Genomic DNA, 21,297 nt, shown 5'->3' with positions numbered 1-21,297 from the left:
AAATTAGTGGAAAATTAGAGGATTGGGAAGCTTCTAGAAGCCAACAGGAGGCAACTAAGAAAAGTCATAAGGAGAGAAAAGATGAAATATCAAGGCAAATTAGCCAATAAATCAAATAGGATACCAAAAGTTTTTTCAGATATATAGAGTAAAAGAGAGTCAAGAGTCGATATTGGACCGCTGGAAAATGATGCTGGAGAGGTAGTAATGGAGGACAAAGAAATGGTGGAGAATTTAATAAGTATTTTCCTCAGTCTTCATCATGGAAGACTCTAACAGCATGCCACAAGTTGAGAGTGTCAGGGGGCAGAAGCGAGTGTAGTTGATGTTACTAAAGAGAAGGAGCTTGGAAAGCTAAAAAGTCTGAAGGTGGATAAGTCACCTTGACCAGATGGACTATGCCGCAGTTAAGGCATTGGTAGTGATCTTTCAAGAATCACTAGATTCTGGAATTGTTCCTGAGCACTGGAAAATTGCAAATGTTACTTCATTCTTTAAAAAGGGAGGGAGGCAGAAGAAAGGAAATTATAGGCCGGATAGCCTGACCTCAGTGGTTGAGATGTGTTGGTGTCCTTAATTATGGATAAGGTTTCAAGGTACTTGGAGGTGCAAGATAAAGTAAACCAAAGTTAGCATTGTCTTCTTAAGAGGAAACCTTACCTGACAAATCTGTTGGAATTCTTTGAGTAAATAACAGGCAGCCAAAGGAGATTGGATGCTGTTTACTTGGATTTTCAGAAGGCCTTTGATAAGCGACCACACATGAGACTGCTACACAAGATAGGAGCCTATGGTATTATAGGAAAGGCACTAGCACGTATGGAAGGATTGGCAGGAGGCGAAGAGTGGGAATAAGGTGTGCCTATTTTGATTGGCTGCTAGAGACTAGTGGTGTTTCACAGGGGTGGCTGTTGGGACCACTTCTTTTCGGGTTTTTTTGTCAATTATTTGAATGAAGGAATTGATGGCTTTGTGGCCAGGTTTGGGTACGATATGAAGATAGGAGGAGGAGCAGGTAGCATTGAGGAAGCAGAGAATCTGCAGAAGGAGTTAAACAGATGGGGAGAATGGGCAAATAGATGGCAGATTAATATAGTGCAGGCAAGTGTATGGCGATGCACTTTGTTTGAAGGAATAAAGGCATAGACTTATTTCTAAATGGGGAGAAAACTCAAAAATCAGAGGTACAAAGGGACTTGGAAGTCCTCGTGCAGGATTCCCTAAAGTTAACTTGCAGGTTGAGTTGGTGTTAAGGAAGGCAAATGAAAGGTTAGCATTCATTTCAAGAAGACTAGGGTATAAGAGCAAGGATGTTATGCTAAAGTTTTATAAGGCATTGGTCAGACCACACTTGGAGTACTGTGGGTAACTTTGGGCCCCTTATCTAAGAAAAGGTTGTTTGGCATTGGAGAGGGTCCAGAGGAGGTTCACGAGAATGGTTCTAGGAATGAAAGGGTTAATGTACAAGGACCGTTTGATAACTCTGGTTCTGTAATCACTGGAGTTTAGAAGAATGAGTGGGGATCTCATTGAAACCTATTGAATATTGAAAGGCTTAGATAGAGTGGATAAGAAGAAATGCTTCCTATAGTGGGTGAGTCTTGGACCAGAAAGCACAGCCTCAGAATAGAGGGATGTCCATTTAAAACAGAGAAAAGAAGGAATTTCTTTAACCAGAGGGTGGTGAATCTGTGGAATTCATTGCCCCACAGACGGCTGTGGAGGCCAAGTCATTGAGTGTATTTAAAGCAGAGGTTGATAGGCTCTTAGTTAGTCAGGGTGTCAAAAGTTACTTGGTGAAGGCAGGAGAATGGAGTTGAGAGGGATAATAAGTCAGCCATACTTGATGAGCTGAGTGCCCCAATTTTTCCCTGATATCTTCTGGTATTATGGTCAAAGGAACAATATTTGCCATCCTCCAATCCTTTGGTACCTCTCCTGTGACCAGTGAGGGTGCAAATATCATTGTCAATGACCCAGGAATCTCTCCCCTTGTTTCATGGAGCAATCAAGCGTACATGTCTAGGTCCAGGGACTTATCCACCCCAAGGTTTTTCAAAAGTTCCAATATTCTCTCTTTCTTAACTTCAACATGCTCCAGTACATTACCTTGTTCTACAGTGAACTCACATTTGTCGAGGTCCCTCTTACTGGTGAAACACTGAAGAAAAGTATTCATTAAGGACCTCCCCTACCTTCTCTGCCTTCAGGCACATGTTTCCCCCTTTGCCTCTGAGCCGTCCTATCCTCATTCTGGCCAATCTCCTGATCTTCATGTATGTGTAGAAGGCAAGTAGGATTAGGAAAACCCCAAGCCAAGGCCTCCTTGTGTCCCCTTCTAGCTTTCCTGGGTCCCTTCTTAGGCTCCTTCCTGGATACCTTATAATTCTCAAAAACCCTTTTTTGCTGCCTAAACCTTTAGAGATGGGGGAAATTTAATCAAGAGGAAGTATCCTTCCTTCTTCCTCTTGATTAGATATTCCCCATCTGTTGTCAATCACAGTTCCTTCACCCTCCCATTCTTTTCCTTCCTCAATGGGACAAACCAGAAACCCATGCAGGTGTTCCTTAAACCACTTCCACATTTCAATTGTGCATTTCACTGAGAATATCTACTCCCAATGTACACTCCCAAGTTCCTGCCTAATACCATCATAATTATCCCTACCCAAAATTAACGCAACACACATAAAAGTTGCTGGTGAACGCAGCAAGCCAGGCAGCATCTCTAGGAAGAGGTGCAGTCGACGTTTCAGGCCGAGACCCTTCGTCAGGACTAACCGAAGGAAGAGTGAGTAAGGGATTTGAAAGTTGGAGGGGGAGGGGGAGATCCAAAATGATAGAAGAAGACAGGAGGGGGAGGGATGGAGCCAAGAGCTGGATAGGTGATAGGCAAAAAGGATACGAGAGGATCATGGGACAGGAGGTCTGGGAAGAAAGACAAGGGGGGGGGGCCCTGAGGATGGGCAAGGGGTATACCTCCAACGGGATCCCACCACTAAGCACATCTTTCCCTCCCCCCTCTCTCTGCATTCCGCAGGGATCGCTCCCTACGCAACTCCCTTGTCCATTCGTCCCCCCCATCCCTCCCCATTGATCTCCCTCCTGGCACTTATCCGTGTAAGCGGAACAAGTGCTACACATGCCCTTACACCTCCTCCCTTACCACCATTCAGGGCCCCAAACAGTCCTTCCAGGTGAGGCAACACTTCACCTGTGAGTCGGCTGGGGTAATATACTGCGTCCGGTGCTCCCGATGTGGCCTTTTATATATTGGCGAGACCCGACGCAGACTGGGAGACTGCTTTGCTGAACATCTACACTCTGTCCGCCAGAGAAAGCAGGATCTCCCAGTGGCCACACATTTTAACTCCACATCCCACTCCCATTCTGACATGTCTATCCACGGCCTCCTCTACTGTAAAGATGAAGCCACACATCGACTTATCTAACTTCTGCTAATGCCCCACCTCCCCCTCGTACCCCATCTGTTACTTATTTTTATACACACATTCTTTCTCTCACTCTCCTTTTTCTCCCTCTGTCCCTCTGAATATACCCGTTGCCCATCCTCTGGGTCACCCCCCCCCCGTCTTTCTTCCCGGACCTCCTGTCCCATGATCCTCTCGTATCCCTTTTGCCTATCACCTGTCCAGCTCTTGGCTCCATCCTTCCCCCTTCTGTCTTCTCCTATCATTTTGGATCTCCCCCTCCCCCTCCCACTTTTAAATCCCTTACTCACTCTTCCTTCAGTTAGTCCTGACGAAGGGTCTCGGCCTGAAACGTCGACTGCACCTCTTCCTAGAGATGCTGTCTGGCCTGCTGCGTTCACCAGCAACTTTTATGTGTGTTGCTTGAATTTCCAGCATCTGCAGAATTCCTGTCGGTTGCCTACCCAAAATTAAATACTTTCCCATAATGTCTGTTCCCCTCCTTGCCCATGACTATGCTAAAGGTCAGCTTGCCCAATGAGAGATCTGTCAGTTGACCAGGTTCATTACATAGTACTAGGTCTAACGCGGCCGCTCTACTAGTCAGCCTGTCCACATACAGCGTTAGGAACCTTTCCAGGATACACCTACAAATTCTGCCCCATTTAGCCCTTTTGCATGAAGGAGGTGCCAATCAATCAATACACAAATAGATAAAAGTATAAAAAGTAAAAATCAAGGAGTGCAGAGAAAGTGTAATGCAGGAACACAAATAAAGTGCAAGGTTCGTGACCTGCAAGTGGAAATGTTGATCATTTCTTTCCTCCTACAGCTGCTGCTTGACCCAGTATATTCTGCATATCGCTTTTCCCTTGTACTACCTTGATGTACTGATGCGGTGAAATAATCTGTATGGATGGCATGCAAAACAAAGTTTCTCACTGTGTACATGTGACAATAAGAATCCAATTACCATTGTTTTTATATTTCTCCCTTAGCAGTTGCTCAGTTCTCTTTTGCTTAATACTGAGTTTTCAGACCTTGGCCTTATTGACAGCATTATAAGCCTTTTCTTTTCTTTGAATACTGTTTTTAAATTTCTCATCTTTACCATAGTTGGATCATCTTTCCTGTTGGATTTTTTTTGCCTTAAGGGACATGATGCACCAACTCCTTGTTGTTAGCAGTTGCTTGTCAATTGACAATTCTTCACCTGTTACTCTCCAATCTCATGCCCCAGCACGTGCCCCAGGAGTAACAAGCAAACAGCAAAGGGAAGTTAGATGGTTGAACAGCATCTGTGGGAAGAAAGGAATTGTCACCTTTTGAGGCTGAAGCCCTGCCTCAGGTTTCGACCTGAAACATCACCATTCCTTCCCTCCTATCTGTGCTACTAACTTCCTCCAGCAGATTGATTGTTGCTCCAGATTCCAGTATCGGTCTCTTGTTCAGATAGAAACATAGAAAATAAGGGCAGGAGTAGGCCATTCGGCCCTTCGAGCCTGCACCGCCATTCAGTATGATCATGGCTGATCATCCAACTCAGAACCCTGTACCTGCCTTTCCTCCATACCCCCTGATCCCTTTAGCCACAAGGGCCATATCTAACTCCCTCTTAAATATAGCCAATGAACTGGCCTCAACTGTTTCCTGTGGCAGAGAATTCCACAGATTCACCACTCTCTGTGTGAAGAAGTTTTTCCTCATCTCGGTCCTAAAAGGCTTCCTCTTTATCCTCAAACTGTGACCCCTCGTTCTGGACTTTCCCAACATCACCTCAGGTCCTTATATTTGCCTTCTTTTAATTTAAGACTCTTAATTTTAGATCCCAGGATTTCAAAGTTCGAAGTAAATTTATTATCCAAGTACATAAATGTCACCATTTACAACTGAGTTTCATTTTTCTGGGGGCATATTCAGCAACTTTACAGAATAGCAACTATAACAAGATCAATAAAAGATCAATCAGAGTGCAGAGGACAACAAAGTGTGCAAATGTAAATAAATAAATAACAAGAACATAAGATAGTGAGATGAAGAGTCCTTAAAGTGAGATCTTTGGTTGTGGGAACTTCTCAATGGATGGGCAAATGAGTGTATTTATCCCCTTTTGTTCAAGAGCCTGATGGTTGAGGGGTAGTAACTGTTCTTGAACCTGGTGGTGCAAGTCCTGAGGCTGTTGTACCTTCTACCCACTGGCAGCAGTGAGAAACGAGCTTGGATTGGGTGGTGGTGATCTCTGAAGATGGATGCTGCTTTCCTGCAAAAACATTTCATGTAGATATGCTCAATGGTTGGAAGGGCTTTGCCTGTAATGTACAGGGCTAAATCCATTACCTTTTGTAGGATTTTCCATTTAAAAGGCATTGGTGTTCCTATACCAGGTCATGATACAGCCAGTCAGTATACTCTCCGCTACACATCTATAGAAATTTTTCAAAGTTATCATGCTGAACATCTGCAGACTCCCAAGAAAGTAGAGGTGCTACTGTGTTTTCTTTGCAATTGCACTTACATGCTGGGTTCAGGACAGATCCTCTGAAATAGTAAAACCCAGGAATTTAAAGTTGCTAACCCTCACCATCTCTGATCCTCCGATGAGGACTGGCTCATGGACCTTTGGTTTCTCTCTCCTGAAGTCTACACTCAGTTCCTTGGTCTTGCTGACATTGAGTGAGGGGTTATTGTTATGACACCACTCAGCCAAATCTTCAATCTCCCTCCTGTGTGCTGATTCATCACATTTGATATGACCCACAACAGTGGCGTCATCAGCAAACTTGAATATGGTGTTGGAGCTGTACTTAGCCACACAGTCATAGGTGTAAAGTGAGTAGAACATCCCTGTGGTGCTCCTGTGCTGATGGATTCGGATCCAGGGGCCTGGGTGGAATTTGTACATTTCCTTCCCCATCCCACTACAATAGGTTAATTGGCCTTCGTAAATTATCATTAGTTGAAATAAGTGGTAACAATTCAAACAAGAGATGATGGGCATATGATAAAGAATAAGTTGTAGGTGTATAGGAAAACTAGGATGAGGAAATGGGACTAACCAGATTGCTCAGCTTAGAACCTGTGTGGACCTTGCGATCTTCTTCTGTGTCATAGTAAGTGAGTTTCAGAATGAACTAACTCATCAACAAGCTTAAAAAAAAATTACCTTTTCTTAAAAGCCTTTTAACCACCAAGTTATTCATTCACCCATTCTCGCTGATCTAAAATAGCCTGCTTTCTGGTTGGGTTCACACAGTGATGAAGAAAACACCTCATACACTCCAATAGGGTGAAGATACATCTCCTTTCCTCTGCTAGCCTGCAGGTCATCCTTGGGCAAGGTGTAGCACCTGATTAGCACCCCCCCCCCCCCGATCAGGGTCACGTGAAGATGTGGGAGCAGGTGGAGGATGGTCTTATGAGCAGCTGGTCCATAGCACACTTCCTGGTTATGTGATCACTGACACCAAGTAGACAATCTCTAAAGAGTATTGATAATGGCTGGGCCTATCCACCTTGTAAATACACTTCCCAGAAGGCAAACAACTTCTGTAAGAAGAGTTTGCCAAGAAAAATCATAGTCATGGGACCAGGAATACCCATGTCCTATGATACAGCACATAACAAAAGGAGATTCAACTTTAATTCATCAAGCACAATCCTGATTAGGATTCCCCATGCTGGGTAACCCTAATCAGCATGGTGGATTAAAATCTTTCCAGTTAGTACTCTACCCTTGCCATATCTGGTCCTAATTTCATAACTTGTACTCTTCCCTGCATTCCCAGCAGTGTATGATGGTCTGTAAGTAAAAGCTGTCAATGCTTACTGCACCTTGCTTTTTCGTAATTTCACCCCAACTAAAAAGATGCTTTATTTCTCAGATGAGATGTTTTCTCTCTCTAAGGGAAATGGCCTGATTGGGAATCAAACTCAGGTCTATGTTGAAAGTCCCACACTTACCACTGTACTACGAGGACTGGAGTGAACCCCAAATTGCAGAAACTAGCATGCAGACAGGAGTTGATGTGTAAATTCAAAGGCAAGCTTTACTTTCTTTTAGCCAAGAAGGGCAAAAACAGGTAACTAGTCCAACTCAAGAATGCAGTAATCCAAACACAAATTCAGTAATCCAGGGTGTTGATGCACAAATAACATCCAGAATTGACAGACTGTAAGCAGACCAAAAAAAACCTCAAACAATCCCAGAGGCTCTTACTACTTACAAGATCACACTTTAAGACTGAGCAAAGTAAATTTTGGGGAGCAGGGTTTAAATACACACATGTTAATTGGGAACATGTGCAGTCAATATTCACGCTTAGTGAACAATGTCTGCCCCTGCTGGCCAACCCTGGAATAGACCGGAGACAAAACACTCCCTGTCCAATTGGTTATCAGGGCTGTGACTCCTTTGCCACTTTACTCATTTTTTTCTAAAAGAGGAATGTTTAATTCCCAGACTTGGTCACTTTGCCATTGGCTATCTGGATTGTACCTATTTATTTCTATTTATCAAGCACGAGGCCCTGACACACCTAGGAAACAAGGACACTTAAGTCAGAATGCTGTTTCTGGATTTCAGTCAGCATTCAACACTATTGTTCCACAGACCTTGGTGAACAAACTCCCACTCCTTGGTCTAAGTACACTATTGTGCAAATAGGTGTTGGGCTTCCTAATAAACAGGCATCAGATAGTCAGGATACACAACTGCTCCTCCCTCCCCATCATCATCAACACAGGTGCCCCTCTCCCCCGGCTGTGTGCTGAACCCATTACTGAGCACTCTTCTTACACATCACGGCACAGTCAAACGCCTGATCAATCACATCATCGAGTTTGTCGATGACACGACAGTAGTAGGGCTCATCACCAGCAATGATGAGACGTCTTACAGAGAGGAGGTGGAAGAGCTCAAGGCCCAGTGTCAGACACGTAACCTCTTCCTCAATGACAACAAGACAAAGGAGCTGATCATTGAAGTTGCACTACTCACACCCCACTTTTTATTGTTGGCATAGTTGTGGAAACTGCAAGCAGTTTCAAACTCCTGTGAGTGCACATCACACACAATCTGTCATGGTCCCAGAAGATATCCTCCACAGGCAATGCCTCTACTTTCTGAGGAGGATGAAGAGAGCTGAGGTTTCCACATCCATACTCACGTCATTCTACAGATGAGCAGTAGAGAGAGTCCTTACAAGCTGCATCGCTACTTGGTAGAGAAACTGTACTGCAGTGGACAGGAAGGCTCTACAACGGGCAGTCAAAACCACCCAAAGCACCAGTGGTACCTACCAACATGCTTTAAAGGACATGTATACAGAAAGGTGCTGGAAAAGGTCAAGAACATCATGTAGGATCCCACACACCCTACTCATGGACTGCTTATCCCACTCCCATCAGGGAGGAGGCCACGTAGCAACCTCACCAGGAACACCAGACTCAAATACTGTTCCCAAGCGTTAGGACTAATCAAAATCACCATCCACTAACTCCACCTCTACTTTATTATTTCCCATCAGTTACCTTATATACAGTCTAGTGTCAGTTTAAGGACATACAATCAATCTATACATATAAACTATCTTATGTATTTATATTTATTGTTATTATTATTATTGTATTCTTCACCTTTTGCATTTTTCTTTGTGTGCTACATCAGGGCTGGAGTATTTTGTACTCCTTACACTTGAGTGCAGGACAATGCACGAAACAATCTTCAATCTTAAATCATAGAGAATGAAAGCAGATCTTTCAGCTGATTGAGTTAATGCCAACCATCAAGCTCCATTTAGACCAAGGGTTCCCAGCCTCAGACCCATAGACCCCACAGATAATGGTAAGGGTCCATGGCATAAAAAGGTTGGGACCCCCTCATCTAAACCATTGGTTCCAGCATTCTCATCAACTCCCCTCCCATTCTACCACAGTGAGGGAAATTTATCTTGTCTATTCAACCAACCAACCTGCTTGTGTTTGAAAAGTTGGAGGAACCTATGCAGAGGGAGAATGTGCGAAATCTATACTGAGAATTGGAGCCCAGGATTGAACCTGGGTCACAGGAGCTGTGAAGCACCACTGTGCTTTCATTCTTGAGATGTATGCATGATGCATTCCGAAAAAGAACATTCAGTTTGGTCTCTTTACCGTCGTTCCTTCCTCTGATTCTATTTGAAGTGTTCTCTCTTGTTTTTTTTTGTATATTCTGTGGTTCACTAACACATCTATAATCCATGTCACTAACCTAGCTTTCACCTATCAATGAATAAGATGGCACGGTAGCGTATTGGTTAGCACAATGCTTTACAGTACAAGCCACCCAGGTTCAATTCCCACCGCCGCCTGTAAGGAGTTTGTACATTCTCCCCATGACCACATGGGTTTCCTCCGGGTGCTCCAGTTTCCTCCCACAGTCCAAAGATGTACCGGTTAGGAAGTTCATTTGTCATTGTAAGTTGTCCCGTGATTGGAGATTGCTGCGGCAGTGCAGCTCGAAGGCTCAGAAGGGCCTACTCTGCGAGATAAATAGATAGATAGATGAATGAATGAATGTTCTAAATTTGTCTGGTGAACTTTCACCCAAACTCCCTCTGTTATTAAGGCTTAAAGATAAGTTACTGTTGGTAATAAGAACCTAAGAATTAGGAGCAGAAGTGGGTTGCCTAGTCCTTCAAACTTATTCCATCATACATCAAGATTGTAGCTTATCTTCTATATCAGTCCCCCTTTCCAGCACTATCCACATTTCTACTGATATTCTCTTAATATTCAAAAATCCATTGATATTACCCTTCAGGTGAAGAATGTTTTTTTCTGATCTTAATCCTAAAGAGCCTTTTTCTCTGGCAGTACTTCTGAAAGCTGGCAGAAGATACTAAAACCTGAAAGCTGGTACTACCAGGCTCAAGGACAGCTTCTAACCCTCTAAGTAATGCCCCAGTATGATAAAGTGGACAATTGACCTCACGATCAACCTCACAATGGCCTTGTACCTTATTGTCTGCCTGCACTGTATTTTCTCTGTACTGCAACACTTTATTCTGCATTGTATTATTGTGTTCCTTTGTAAAACCTCAATGCACCGATGTATTGCAATGGTTTATATAGTTGGTCTGTAAAACAAAGTTTTCAATGTACTTCACACATGTGACAATAATAATCCAAAATCACAAATTGGCCAATTTATTGGGACTACTCATTGAGAGTTAGGCAAATCCTCCCTACATCTGGCTTGTCAAACTCCTTCAGGTAATTTGGAAAATCTGATGAAATCTCTCACTCTTCTACATACTAAAGAAAACAAAATCTCAATCACTTTTTGTATGGGGAATGTGCCATCTGGAATCAGACTAGTGAATCCTTTCTCTTTCCCTCTTATCACTAGGTTCTTGAATAGTTCCAGAGGACTGGAAATTTGAAAATGTCACTCTATTCTTGAAGATCAGGTGCAGGCAAAAGAGGAAAAATTATAGCTCAGTTAGTATGACTTTAGTTGTTAGGAGGATATTGGAATCCATTATTCAGGATGAGGTTTCAGGGTAATTGGAGACACATGATGAAATAGGCTGAAATCAGCATGGTTTCTGTTACAGGAAATCTTGCCTGATAAATCTGTTGAAATTCTTTTAGGAAATAACAAGCAGGATAGACAAAGGAGAGTCAGCAGATATTGTTTATTTAGATTTTCAGAAGGCCTTTGACAAGGTGTCACTCAGGAGACTGCTAAACAGGATAAGAATCTGTGGCGTTACAGGAAGGATGCTAGCATGGATAGAGCATTGGCTGATTGGCAGGAGGTGAGAGTGGGAATAAGAGGAGCCTTCTCTAGTTGGCTGCTGATGACTAGTGGTGTTCTGCAGGGATCGGTGTTGGTTCTGCTCCTTTTCATATCACATGTCAATGATTTGGATGACGGAATTAATGGCTTTGAGGCCAAGTTTGTGGATGATATGAAAAAAGGTGGAGGGGCAAGTAGTGTTGAGGAAACAGGGAGATTGCAGAAGGGCTTAGACAGATTAAGAGACTGGGCAAAGAAGGGTCAGATGGAATATAGTGTAGGGATGTGTATGGTCATGCACTTTGGTAGAAGGAATAAAGACAAATACTATTTTCGAAACGGAGATAAAAATCAGAACTCAGAAGTGCAAAAGGACTTGAGAGTCCTCGTGCAGGATTCTCCAAAGGTTAACTTGCAGGTTGCGTAGGTGGTAAAGAAAGCAAATACAATGTTGGCATTCATTTCAAGAGGACTAGAATATAAGAGCAATGATGTAATGCTGAGGCTTTATAAGGCATTAGTCAGCCCGCAGTTGGAGTAATGTTATGAATTTTGTGCCCCTTATCTAAGAAAGGATATGCTGGGATTGGAGAGGGTTCAGAGAAGTTTCATGATAAAGATCCTGGGAATGAAAGGGTTAACATATGAGGAGCATTTGATAGTTCTGGGCCTGTACTCGATGGAGTTTAAAAGAATGAGGGGAGATCTCATTGAAACCTCTTGAATATTGAAAGGTCCTAGCCAGAGTTGATGTCCAGATGATGTTTCCTACAGCAGGTGAGTCTAGGACCAGAGAGCATGACCTTAGAATATAAGGACATCTCTTTAGTAAAGGGATAAGGAGGGATTTCTTTAGCCAGAGAATGGTGAATGTGTGGAATTCATTGCCACAGACAGCTGTGGGAACCAAATCATTGGGTATATTTAAAGCAGAGGCTGAAAGGTTCTTGCTTAGTAAGGGCTTCATAGGTTTTGGTGAGAAGGCAGAAGAATGGGGTTGAGAGGGGTAATAAATCAGACATGCTTGGTAGAGCAGACTCAATGGGACGAGTGGCCTCATTTTGCTCCTATGGCTAATGGTCTTAGAATCTACCAACCATCACTTTGTTTCTTTCCTCACACCATCCATTCATCTGCCCTTTTCCCACACACTCCTCCCACTGGGCCGTCTTCCCCTCCTTCCTTATTTAGTTCCATGCTCCACCTACCTTTCTGATCAGATTCCATCATCTGTAGCCTTTGGCCACCTCGATCTATCACCTCACAGCCTCGATCCACACTTCTGTTATTCCCGCCTATCCACCTTCCCTAGACCCACCTATCACCTGCCAGCTCTTGCTCCACCCCTTCCCCTTGTCCCTTTTTACTGGCTATCTCCTCTTTTGTCTCCCAGTGCAGATGAAGAGTCTCATCCCGCAATGTCGACTGCTCATTTCCCCATAGATACTGTCTGATTTGCTGTGTTCCTCCTGCAATGTGTTTTACTTCTCTTCTTGCTTCAGATTTCAACCGTGTCTCCAATCCAATCCTTTTACGGCAAACACATTTCCTCCAGTAAGGAAAGCAAAACTGCCCACAGTATCCCAGGAATGGTCTCACAAAGACCCTATGCATCGCAAATAAGACATCCTTGTCCATGTTAGTAAACCTTTTAATAAAGGCCAACATAATGTTTACCATCCAAATCATCTACTGCACCTGCAGTTTGATTTTCAATGTACAAGCAGACACTGGTCCCTTAGAACATCAACACTACCCACTTTCTCAACTTCTAATTTAAAAAAAACTCTTTTTCTGTTATTTTCACCAAAGTAGATGACCTCACATTCTCCATCTGTCCACTCACTCAGCACATGAACATCTCTCTGTACGAACAAACCCACATACAGATCAAAGTTGGCATATTAGAATCAGAATTAAATGTATGATCACTAACTTAGAAGATGTAAAATGTGTTGTTTTGCAAAATAAATAAGTAGTGCAAAAAAGAAAGAATAACAAGGCAGTGTTAATAGGCTATTCAGAAACCAGATGGATGAGAAGAAGCTGTTCCTAGATCATTGAATTTGAGTCTTCAGGCTCCAGTATCTCCACCCTGATGGTAGTAATGAGAAGAAGGCATGTCCTGGGTGATGGGGGTCCTCTGTAAGGGTGCTGCCTCTTGAATCTGTCCTCAATGGTGGGGAGGGCTGTGCTAACTCACCATAAAGGTTCAAGATTCAAAGTACATTTGTTATCAAAGAATGTATAAATTATAGAACTTTGAGATTTGTTTGGTCATAGGTAGCCTCAAAGCAAGAAACCCAAAAGAACTGAATTAAAGGAAATAATAATAAAAATGAAGATAAAAAACCAACACTTGGTGCGCAAGAGAAAAAAAAACACGAATCATACAAACAATTGAAAAGAACAACAACATTCCAAACCGAAACTGAGTCCTCAGATCCAAACCCGGGGCGGCCCAGAGTAGGCCCAAAGCCTTGCTTATCATCTGACTGAATTTATAACAGTCTGCAGCCTCTTGCAATTGGAGTCTCCATACCAGGCTGTAAAGCACCAGTCAGAATGCTCTCCACCACACGTAATGTTGCAACAAGTGGCTGTGCAGGCCAAGTCATTTAAGGGAGAGGCTGATAGATTCTAAATTAATCAGGGCATCAAGGGTTATGGGGAGAAGGCAGGAAATAGGGGGATGAGAGGCAAATGGATCTGCCATGATGAAATGGTGGAGCAGACTCAATGGGGCAAGTTCTGCTCCCAGATGGTATGGTTTTATGTATAGCTCTGCTTGACACAACATTTAACATCAGGTAAGTATCTCACGTTGAGAACGGGTTGAGGTTCTTGCTCATCAGCAATCCATAGTAAAAATAATTCTTCCCCAGACTGAGAGATTATGTTGAGATCGCATTGAGATTTTTAAAGGTTCAAACTTTTCCCTATTTCTTTCAATAGGATGCTGCCTACCATGGGATTTCATCTGTTTTCTACCTCAGTGCTGCAGTCCTGCAGGCTAATACTGCCGTACGTGTGGTGGACAAATCTGGATCCATATACAAAATTGATATTGCATCCACGGTAACAAAACACTCCTTTACATAAAAAGTTGCAGTGTTGACTGTTCCTGTCAATCTTCTCAAATCTTACTTTGATACACACATTCATAGAAGTTTGGGATACTACTCTGATAGAAGAATGCTCATTTTAGGTGTGCTGTTCTGCAGCTGACTATCAGAAAATCAAGGCCTTGTTTTTAGTACAGATGTTACACTTGGAAATGCCTTGTGTAATGGGGAAACCAGGGAAAGGATAGCTGCTGCTATCTGGAATAATTCCAAACGTCCCTCATCTCTGCGTGTGTTCATCGTGTGTCTGCATGTGGTCAAAGTGTAAATAGAGGTCTGTGTTTGTACGTCCACACTTCTATGTGTGTGCATGTGGGGTCTGTGCTGTACCGCCTGGTCTAACCTGCAATTTAGTTGAAGGTTTGGAAATCTGAAATAAAATGAAGGTGCTGGAGCCATTCAGCAGACCAGGCATTATGAGATTAGTCCTATCATCATCTGTATTTTATCATTAATATTTTGGCTCGATGAACTTCCATCAAAACAGGGAAAAGACAGAGATGAGACAAAGATGAGACAAAGATGAGCATAGCTTCAATGACACTTAAGAAGCTTCCAAAACTTGCTGAGGTAGGACCATAAGACTTAGGAGCAGAAATAGGCCATTCAGCGCATCGAGACACCCATTTCATCATGGCTGGTCCAATTTTCCTCTCAGCCCCAATCTCCTACCTTCTCCCCGTATCCTTCATGCCTTGACCAATCAAGTATCTATCAACCTCTGCCTTAAATATACATAAACACTTGGCCTTCACAACTGCTGGTGGCAAAGAATTCCACAGATTCACCATTCTCTGATTAAAGAAATTCCTCCTCATCTCCATTCTAAAATGATGTCCTTCTATTCTGAGGCTGTGTCCTCTGGTCTTAGACTCTCCCACCATAGGAAGCATCCTCTCCATTCAATAGGTTTCAATCAGGTCTCCCCTCATTCTTCTAAATTTTAGTAAATACTAGCCCAGAGTCATCAAACACTCTTCATATGACAAACCGTTCAATCCTGGAATTATTTTTGTGATCCTCCTTTGAACCCTCTGCAGTTTCAGCACATCCTTTCGAAGATAAGGGGCCCAAAATGGCTCACAATGCACCATATATGGCCTCACCAGTGCTTTATAAACTCTCAACGTTCTATCCTTGTTTTTGATGACTTGAACAATAGCTCTTGAAAATGCAAACTCTCACAACAAAGATAGGAAGTGGAAGGAACACCATCTTCTGCCTATTCTCCTTGAAGTCACACACCATAGTGACTTGGAAATATATCCCCATTCCTTTATTGTCACTGGATCTAAGTTCAGAGAGTTTCCAACACAGTAGCACAGTGAGAATGTGGCTCAGCACCACCTCCTCAAGGGCAATTAGGGAGATGTTATAGATACTGTCTTTAGTAGTCATGTCCAAGTCCCATAGAGTGCTTATTCTTCGACTGAAGAACTGGTAGTCCAGGTGAACAGGGGTTCCTTGCTGTAATTTTTTGCAATTCTCTCTACACCCAAGAGACGATGATTGTGGGAGAAATTGGCCTTTGCTTGGCGGGGTGAAGATGCACCCACCCCGTACATTTAGCTGCGTGGAACCGAACCCATGGAAAGTGAGTAAAACAAAATTATCGCACATTTAGCTTTTCTGAGAAAAGGTGAATTTCCACTGGGGCTAGCAGTGCAGAAGTTGTTCTCACAGAGGAAACACATGGGGTACAACTTCATTAAAAAGCTATGTGATAAATCATAGTTACATTGAATTGTGATTAAAATTGGCAATGTAGAGTGAGAATAACAAAATCCCTTCTCTTTTCTCTGCAGGTATTTGCGTTTGCAGCCACTGTGCTCTATGTGGTTCATGCAGTGTTTTCATTCAGCAGATGGAAAACAGTTTAACACTGTTCATGGCCACGGTAGCTGGAAGTACATAGAATCCTAGAATAACACAGCACATACATAGATTCTTCAGTCTTCCCAGTCCTTGCCAACCAGCAAGCCTCCACTTACTCTAATCCTACCTTATTGTGTGTCAGATTCTACCACTCTGCTAGAGCAACATACAGTGCATTGGCCTATTTTCCCATCAATACTGTATGTTGAATCAGTGGAAGACAATCAGTATGCCAGAAGCTGACTCATCTCTCAATTTACAGCACTTGACTTGAGGGTGATGAAGTGTAATTGCATTACAATTTCCTGTGCAATTTCAATCCTTGTATGAAATACAGGAAGCCGTTCGCCCCATTAAGTCTGTGATGGCCCACGTAGTCCTGTCAATGCTGTTTCCCCATAGATTCAAACAGCAAGGAAATAGGTTCTTGAGTCTACCATAAGACATAGGAGCAGAATTAGGCCATATGGCCCATCAAGGCTGCTCTGCCATTTTGTCATGGCTGATCCATTTCCCTCTCATCCCAGTCATCTGCCTTCTCCCCAAATCCCACCATGCCCTGACTAATCAAGAATCTATCAACCTCTGCCTTAAACATACCCAATGACTTGGCCTCCGCAGCCACCTGTGGCAACAAATTCCACAGATGCACTACTCTCTGTCTAAAGAAATTCCTCCTCATCTCTGTTCTAAATGGATGACCCTCTTGTCTGAGACTGCATTCTCTCGTCTTAGACTCCCCCCACCATAGGAAACATCCTCTCCACATCCAGGATGTATCCTATGGCGTGGAAATCTAAGACCAGATGGTTGGTGGTTGTCACTCTCTGTGACAACCATCAAATACACATTGACCCCAGTTCTCCACTGATTCTCCCCACTTTCCCATCAGCTCCCCCAGATTTGATCTCTCACCTATATCTAGGATGATCTTGCAATGGGCAGATGACCTAGCACTCCACACACCACTGCGACATGGAAGACAAATGGAGTATCTGGTGCAAATCCACATAGTCACACAGAGATCATAAAAACTCCACACAGGGAGTCCAGGAGGTTCAGTTTGAACTGAAGTCAGCAGAACTGTGAGGTAGCACAATGCCTCCAACAATACATTCTTACACATCCTACTCAGACTGTTTCTGACCAGTGTGGAGAGCTCCAAGGCAACTAGAAGTAAAAAAATAAACATGGCCCGGCATCTCATCCTTGTGCCTTTTTTTTACTTTGAAACATTGCCGTGGGGTTTCCAAACACTATTTTTAAAAACCGCCCTGCTAGAATATCATTTCAAGTTTCATAGTTGCCAGCTCTCTTGGTCTTTCAGGCACAACAGCACAATATCGGCAGTAGTCTTTCACAACTGTATACCCTGTTCACTGCCTCCTGAGAGATCTCCTTATTGGAAAGAACATCATGATGCCAGTCGATCACATAATCCACAGGAGGAATGTCATTTGATCTTGCGTTTGGCAGAGGGGCACTGGAACTCTACTCCAAAATAAGGGGCTGGATAGAAATTTAGTACAGAAACCTTCCACTGAAGAAGGGGGAAAGAGCACAGGGCGGGGTGGAGAATCCCTTCTAGTTCAGGTTTTCTGACTGTCTTTCTGACAGAGAACCTTCAGGGACATAGCCAGGAGCTCTCTCTCAGGACAAATGTGTTTTATGGGGAACCTTTGAGGAATTCTGGAATGCAGGTACATGCCTGTATTCACTGTGTCTGTCCCTGTGGGTTAAAAATAAAGCAGGTGAAATCTGGTCTGGTGGAAGAGAGAATACCAATGCCCCCTGAGCGTAGCAGTCACCATTAGTTATTAAGACGTGGCCTACGTCATTAGGTGTCGGCTGGAATGAACCGGAGGTGAGGGAGTCAAGTCAAGTCAAGCTTATTGTCACATGCATGAGGGTGGTGAGATACAGGTACAATGGAAAACTTGGTCCCAGCAGCATCACAGACAGGTGGGCTCAGACAACAAAGAATACAAATTACATATAAATCTATAAAACAAGGCATTAGTCCAAAACAAAAGACAACCAGAGATATTCCTTGGTGGAGCAATAGGTAGCCCATAGTTTTCTGAAGCTGAGGAAGGCTCATTGAAAATGAGGTTATCGCTTGGTATTTCGGCGATGACCTGTGTGTGTCATCCGTGTGTCCGGTCCAGATGGAAAGGCATTGAAAATCAAATCTAATTCTTGCAAGGTGTTCGGCGATGTGAGGACAGCTCGGTGTGAGCTGTGTACAAAATGAGCTGTGAGGTTGCAGGGTGCACGGCTGTGAATAGTCATTTAAATATCACTCTGCATGGGCCGCTTTACCTGTGGGTGAACAGCACCCATTTTTACATTGAACACAGAATACAGAACATTCAACCCATAACCTTGTCCTAATCTCTATGCAAAGCGAATGCTCTGTTCCTGTGTATCATCTATATCGCTCCGTCCCTTTCATATTTATGAGTCTATCGAATAGACTTTTAAACTCCACCAAACTGCCTGCTTCCACTTTACCCCAGGCAGCTCATTCCAGATATATACCACTCTGCATAAAAAAACTTGCCCTTCATGTTAGCTTTGAGCACCCACAACTGAGCACACCTGCACAGAGCGTTGTCGCAGGATCAATCGTCAGGGAGGCCCACCACCAAGGTCATACTCTCTTCTCGCTGCTGCCATCAGGATGAACGTACAGGAGCCTCAGGACTCTCACCACCAGGTTCAGGAGCAGTTATTTCCTCTAAACCATCAGGCTCTTGAACCAGAGGAGATAACTTCACTAAACCAATCACTTAAATATTCCCACAACCAATGGACTCACTGCCAAGGACCCTTTATCTCATGTTCTCAATATTTATTGCTTATTTATTTATTTTTATTATGTCTTTCTTTTTGCATTTGCACCGTTTGCTGTCTTTTGCACACTGGTTGATCACTCAGGTTGGTTATGGATTTATTGAGCATGTCCCACGAAAAGAAATGGTGACACGTATATACTTTGGTAATAAATCTATCTTGAACTGTAAACTCCACCCTTCTAACCTTAAAAACAAGCCTTCTAGTGTTTGATATTTTTGCACTGGGGAAAAGATTCTGTCTTTTTAGGGTTTAAAACCCCCCAGTTTCCTTGGCTGTATAAGTCTAGGGAAGGCAACCTCTGACCCAGCCAAACTCGTGAGATTGAGGTGTGCTTGACCCCACCCCAGACCCCGGTTTGTGTGGACGCTGTGTCATCTGCTGCCCTGTTACAAATTAATGCCACGAGATAACAGACGGTACACTGCAGACGATTAAAGGAATTATATTTATGAATCTTAACTGAAGGGTTAGTAAAGAGTAACAAAGAGAAAAGGGTCCATTCTAATTGAACAGTCAAATGTGCACAAGTTGGAGCTCATCTTGAACTTCCCTGCCACCCACGCGCTGGGTCCCCATCAGCGTGAATGCCCACACCACCTTCTGAACGTCGCTCGCAATCCATCTCGAGCAAACAGGTCTCCCACCGGATCGTATGCTATGACCGGTTCTCCTCAGTGTCTCCTCTCTTCATCTCTTCTCGAACAAAAGCCCCAAGCCCAGCCTTATTGTCCCTCACGGAAAACCTCACGCTAATTGGATGACACACATTCCACATCATCCTTTATCTTCAACAATAACTCAAACAGGCTGAAAGCAGAACAGCTGCTCTTACAGAGCTGCTAAATGAAATATCTACAGCATAACAGTAAAGATGTGGACCAGGACATTACAGGTTGAAGAGTTCTCATTTTAAAAACCTCTATGAGGCTCCACCTCAGCCTCTGACACTCTAGGGAGAATGACCCAAGTTTAACCAACCTTTCCTTTATCATTATCATTATGTGCCATACCGTATGATGAAGGCGAGCATGGTGACCATGATTGTTCTTGGCAAATTTTTCTACACAAGTGGTTTGCCTTTGCCTTCTTCTGGGCAGTGTCTTTACAAGACGGGTGACCCCAGCCATTATCAATACTCTTCAGAGACTGTCTGCCTGGTGTCAGTGGTCACATAATCAGGACCTGTGATATGCACCAACTGCTCGTACGACCATCCACCACCTGCTCCCATGGCTTTACATGACCCTGATCAAGTGCTACACTTGCCCAAAGATGATCTACAGGCTAGTGGAGGGAGGAGTGTTTTACTCTTCCTTTGGTCGTGATGCATCTCCACCCTGCCAGACAAAATCTTCCATTATAGACTGTTAAAACATGTCCTTACATCAGGATGCTGTTCATTGACTTTAGTTCGGCATTCAATACTGTAGTCCCCTCCAAGTTGATCGCCAAACTTCGCCAGCTTGGTATCAGCTCATCCCTCTGCAATTGGACCTTAGACTTTCTGACTAACAGACCCCAATCAGTTAAGTTAGACAACCTCTCCTCCTCCACTCTCACCCTGAACACTGGCGTGCCTCAAGGCTGTGTGCTGAGCCCTCTTCTGTACTCCCTTTTCACCTATGACTGTGTTCCTGTACATGGTTCAAACTCCATAATCAAGTTCGCAGACGACACCACAGTGGTTGGCCTGATCAGAGGGGATGACGAGACGGCCTACGGGGTCAAGGTCCAGCACCTGGCCGTGTGGTGTGCTGATAACAACCTGGCCCTTAACACCCAGAAGACCAAAGAGATCATTGTGGACTTCAGGCATGCCAGGAGTCACACTCACATCCCCATCTACATCAACGGAGCTGTAGTGGAGCATGTATCAAGCTTCAAATTCCTTGGTGTCCACATTTCCAAGGATCTTACCTGGTCCCTGAACTCCTCCATCCTGATCAAAAAGGTGCAACAGCGCCTTTATTTCCTGCGGAGCATCAAGAAAGCTCACCTCTGTCCCAGGATACTGACGGACTTTTACCGCTGTACCATTGAGAGCATACTCACCAACTGCATCTCAATGTGGTATGGCAATTGTCCCGTATCAGACCGCAAAGCACTCCAGCGGGTGGTGAAAACTGCCCAGCGGATTATCGGCACCCAATTGCCCACCATTGAGAACATCTACCGTAAACGCTGCCTGGGCAGGGCAAAAAGCATTATCAGTGATGCATCTCACCCT

At 43.7% G+C, this 21,297-nt stretch overlaps 1 protein-coding gene across 2 annotated transcripts in view; it reads left to right on the top strand.

Annotated features, from left to right (window-relative positions):
• LOC134359483 (myelin and lymphocyte protein-like) overlaps window positions 1-17,419 on the top strand; it is a 33,263-nt gene extending 15,844 nt beyond the window's left edge. Inside the window, exons 4-5 of one of the 2 annotated variants that reach the window (XM_063072807.1) lie at window positions 14,167-14,289; window positions 16,142-17,419. In XM_063072807.1, coding sequence (XP_062928877.1) covers window positions 14,167-14,289; window positions 16,142-16,216 — 198 coding nt within the window. In that variant the 3' untranslated portion in view covers window positions 16,217-17,419. The remainder of the gene's footprint in view (window positions 1-14,166; window positions 14,290-16,141) is intronic. The other variant, XM_063072798.1, reaches the window with a different exon arrangement.
• The last annotated feature ends 3,878 nt before the right edge of the window (window positions 17,420-21,297 follow it).

Source organism: Mobula hypostoma, chromosome 2, assembly GCF_963921235.1.
Source record: "Mobula hypostoma chromosome 2, sMobHyp1.1, whole genome shotgun sequence".
Lineage (NCBI taxonomy): Eukaryota > Metazoa > Chordata > Chondrichthyes > Myliobatiformes > Myliobatidae > Mobula > Mobula hypostoma.
Note: the sequence above shows the minus strand (reverse complement) of the source record. Positions and strands in the feature narration are given on the sequence as shown.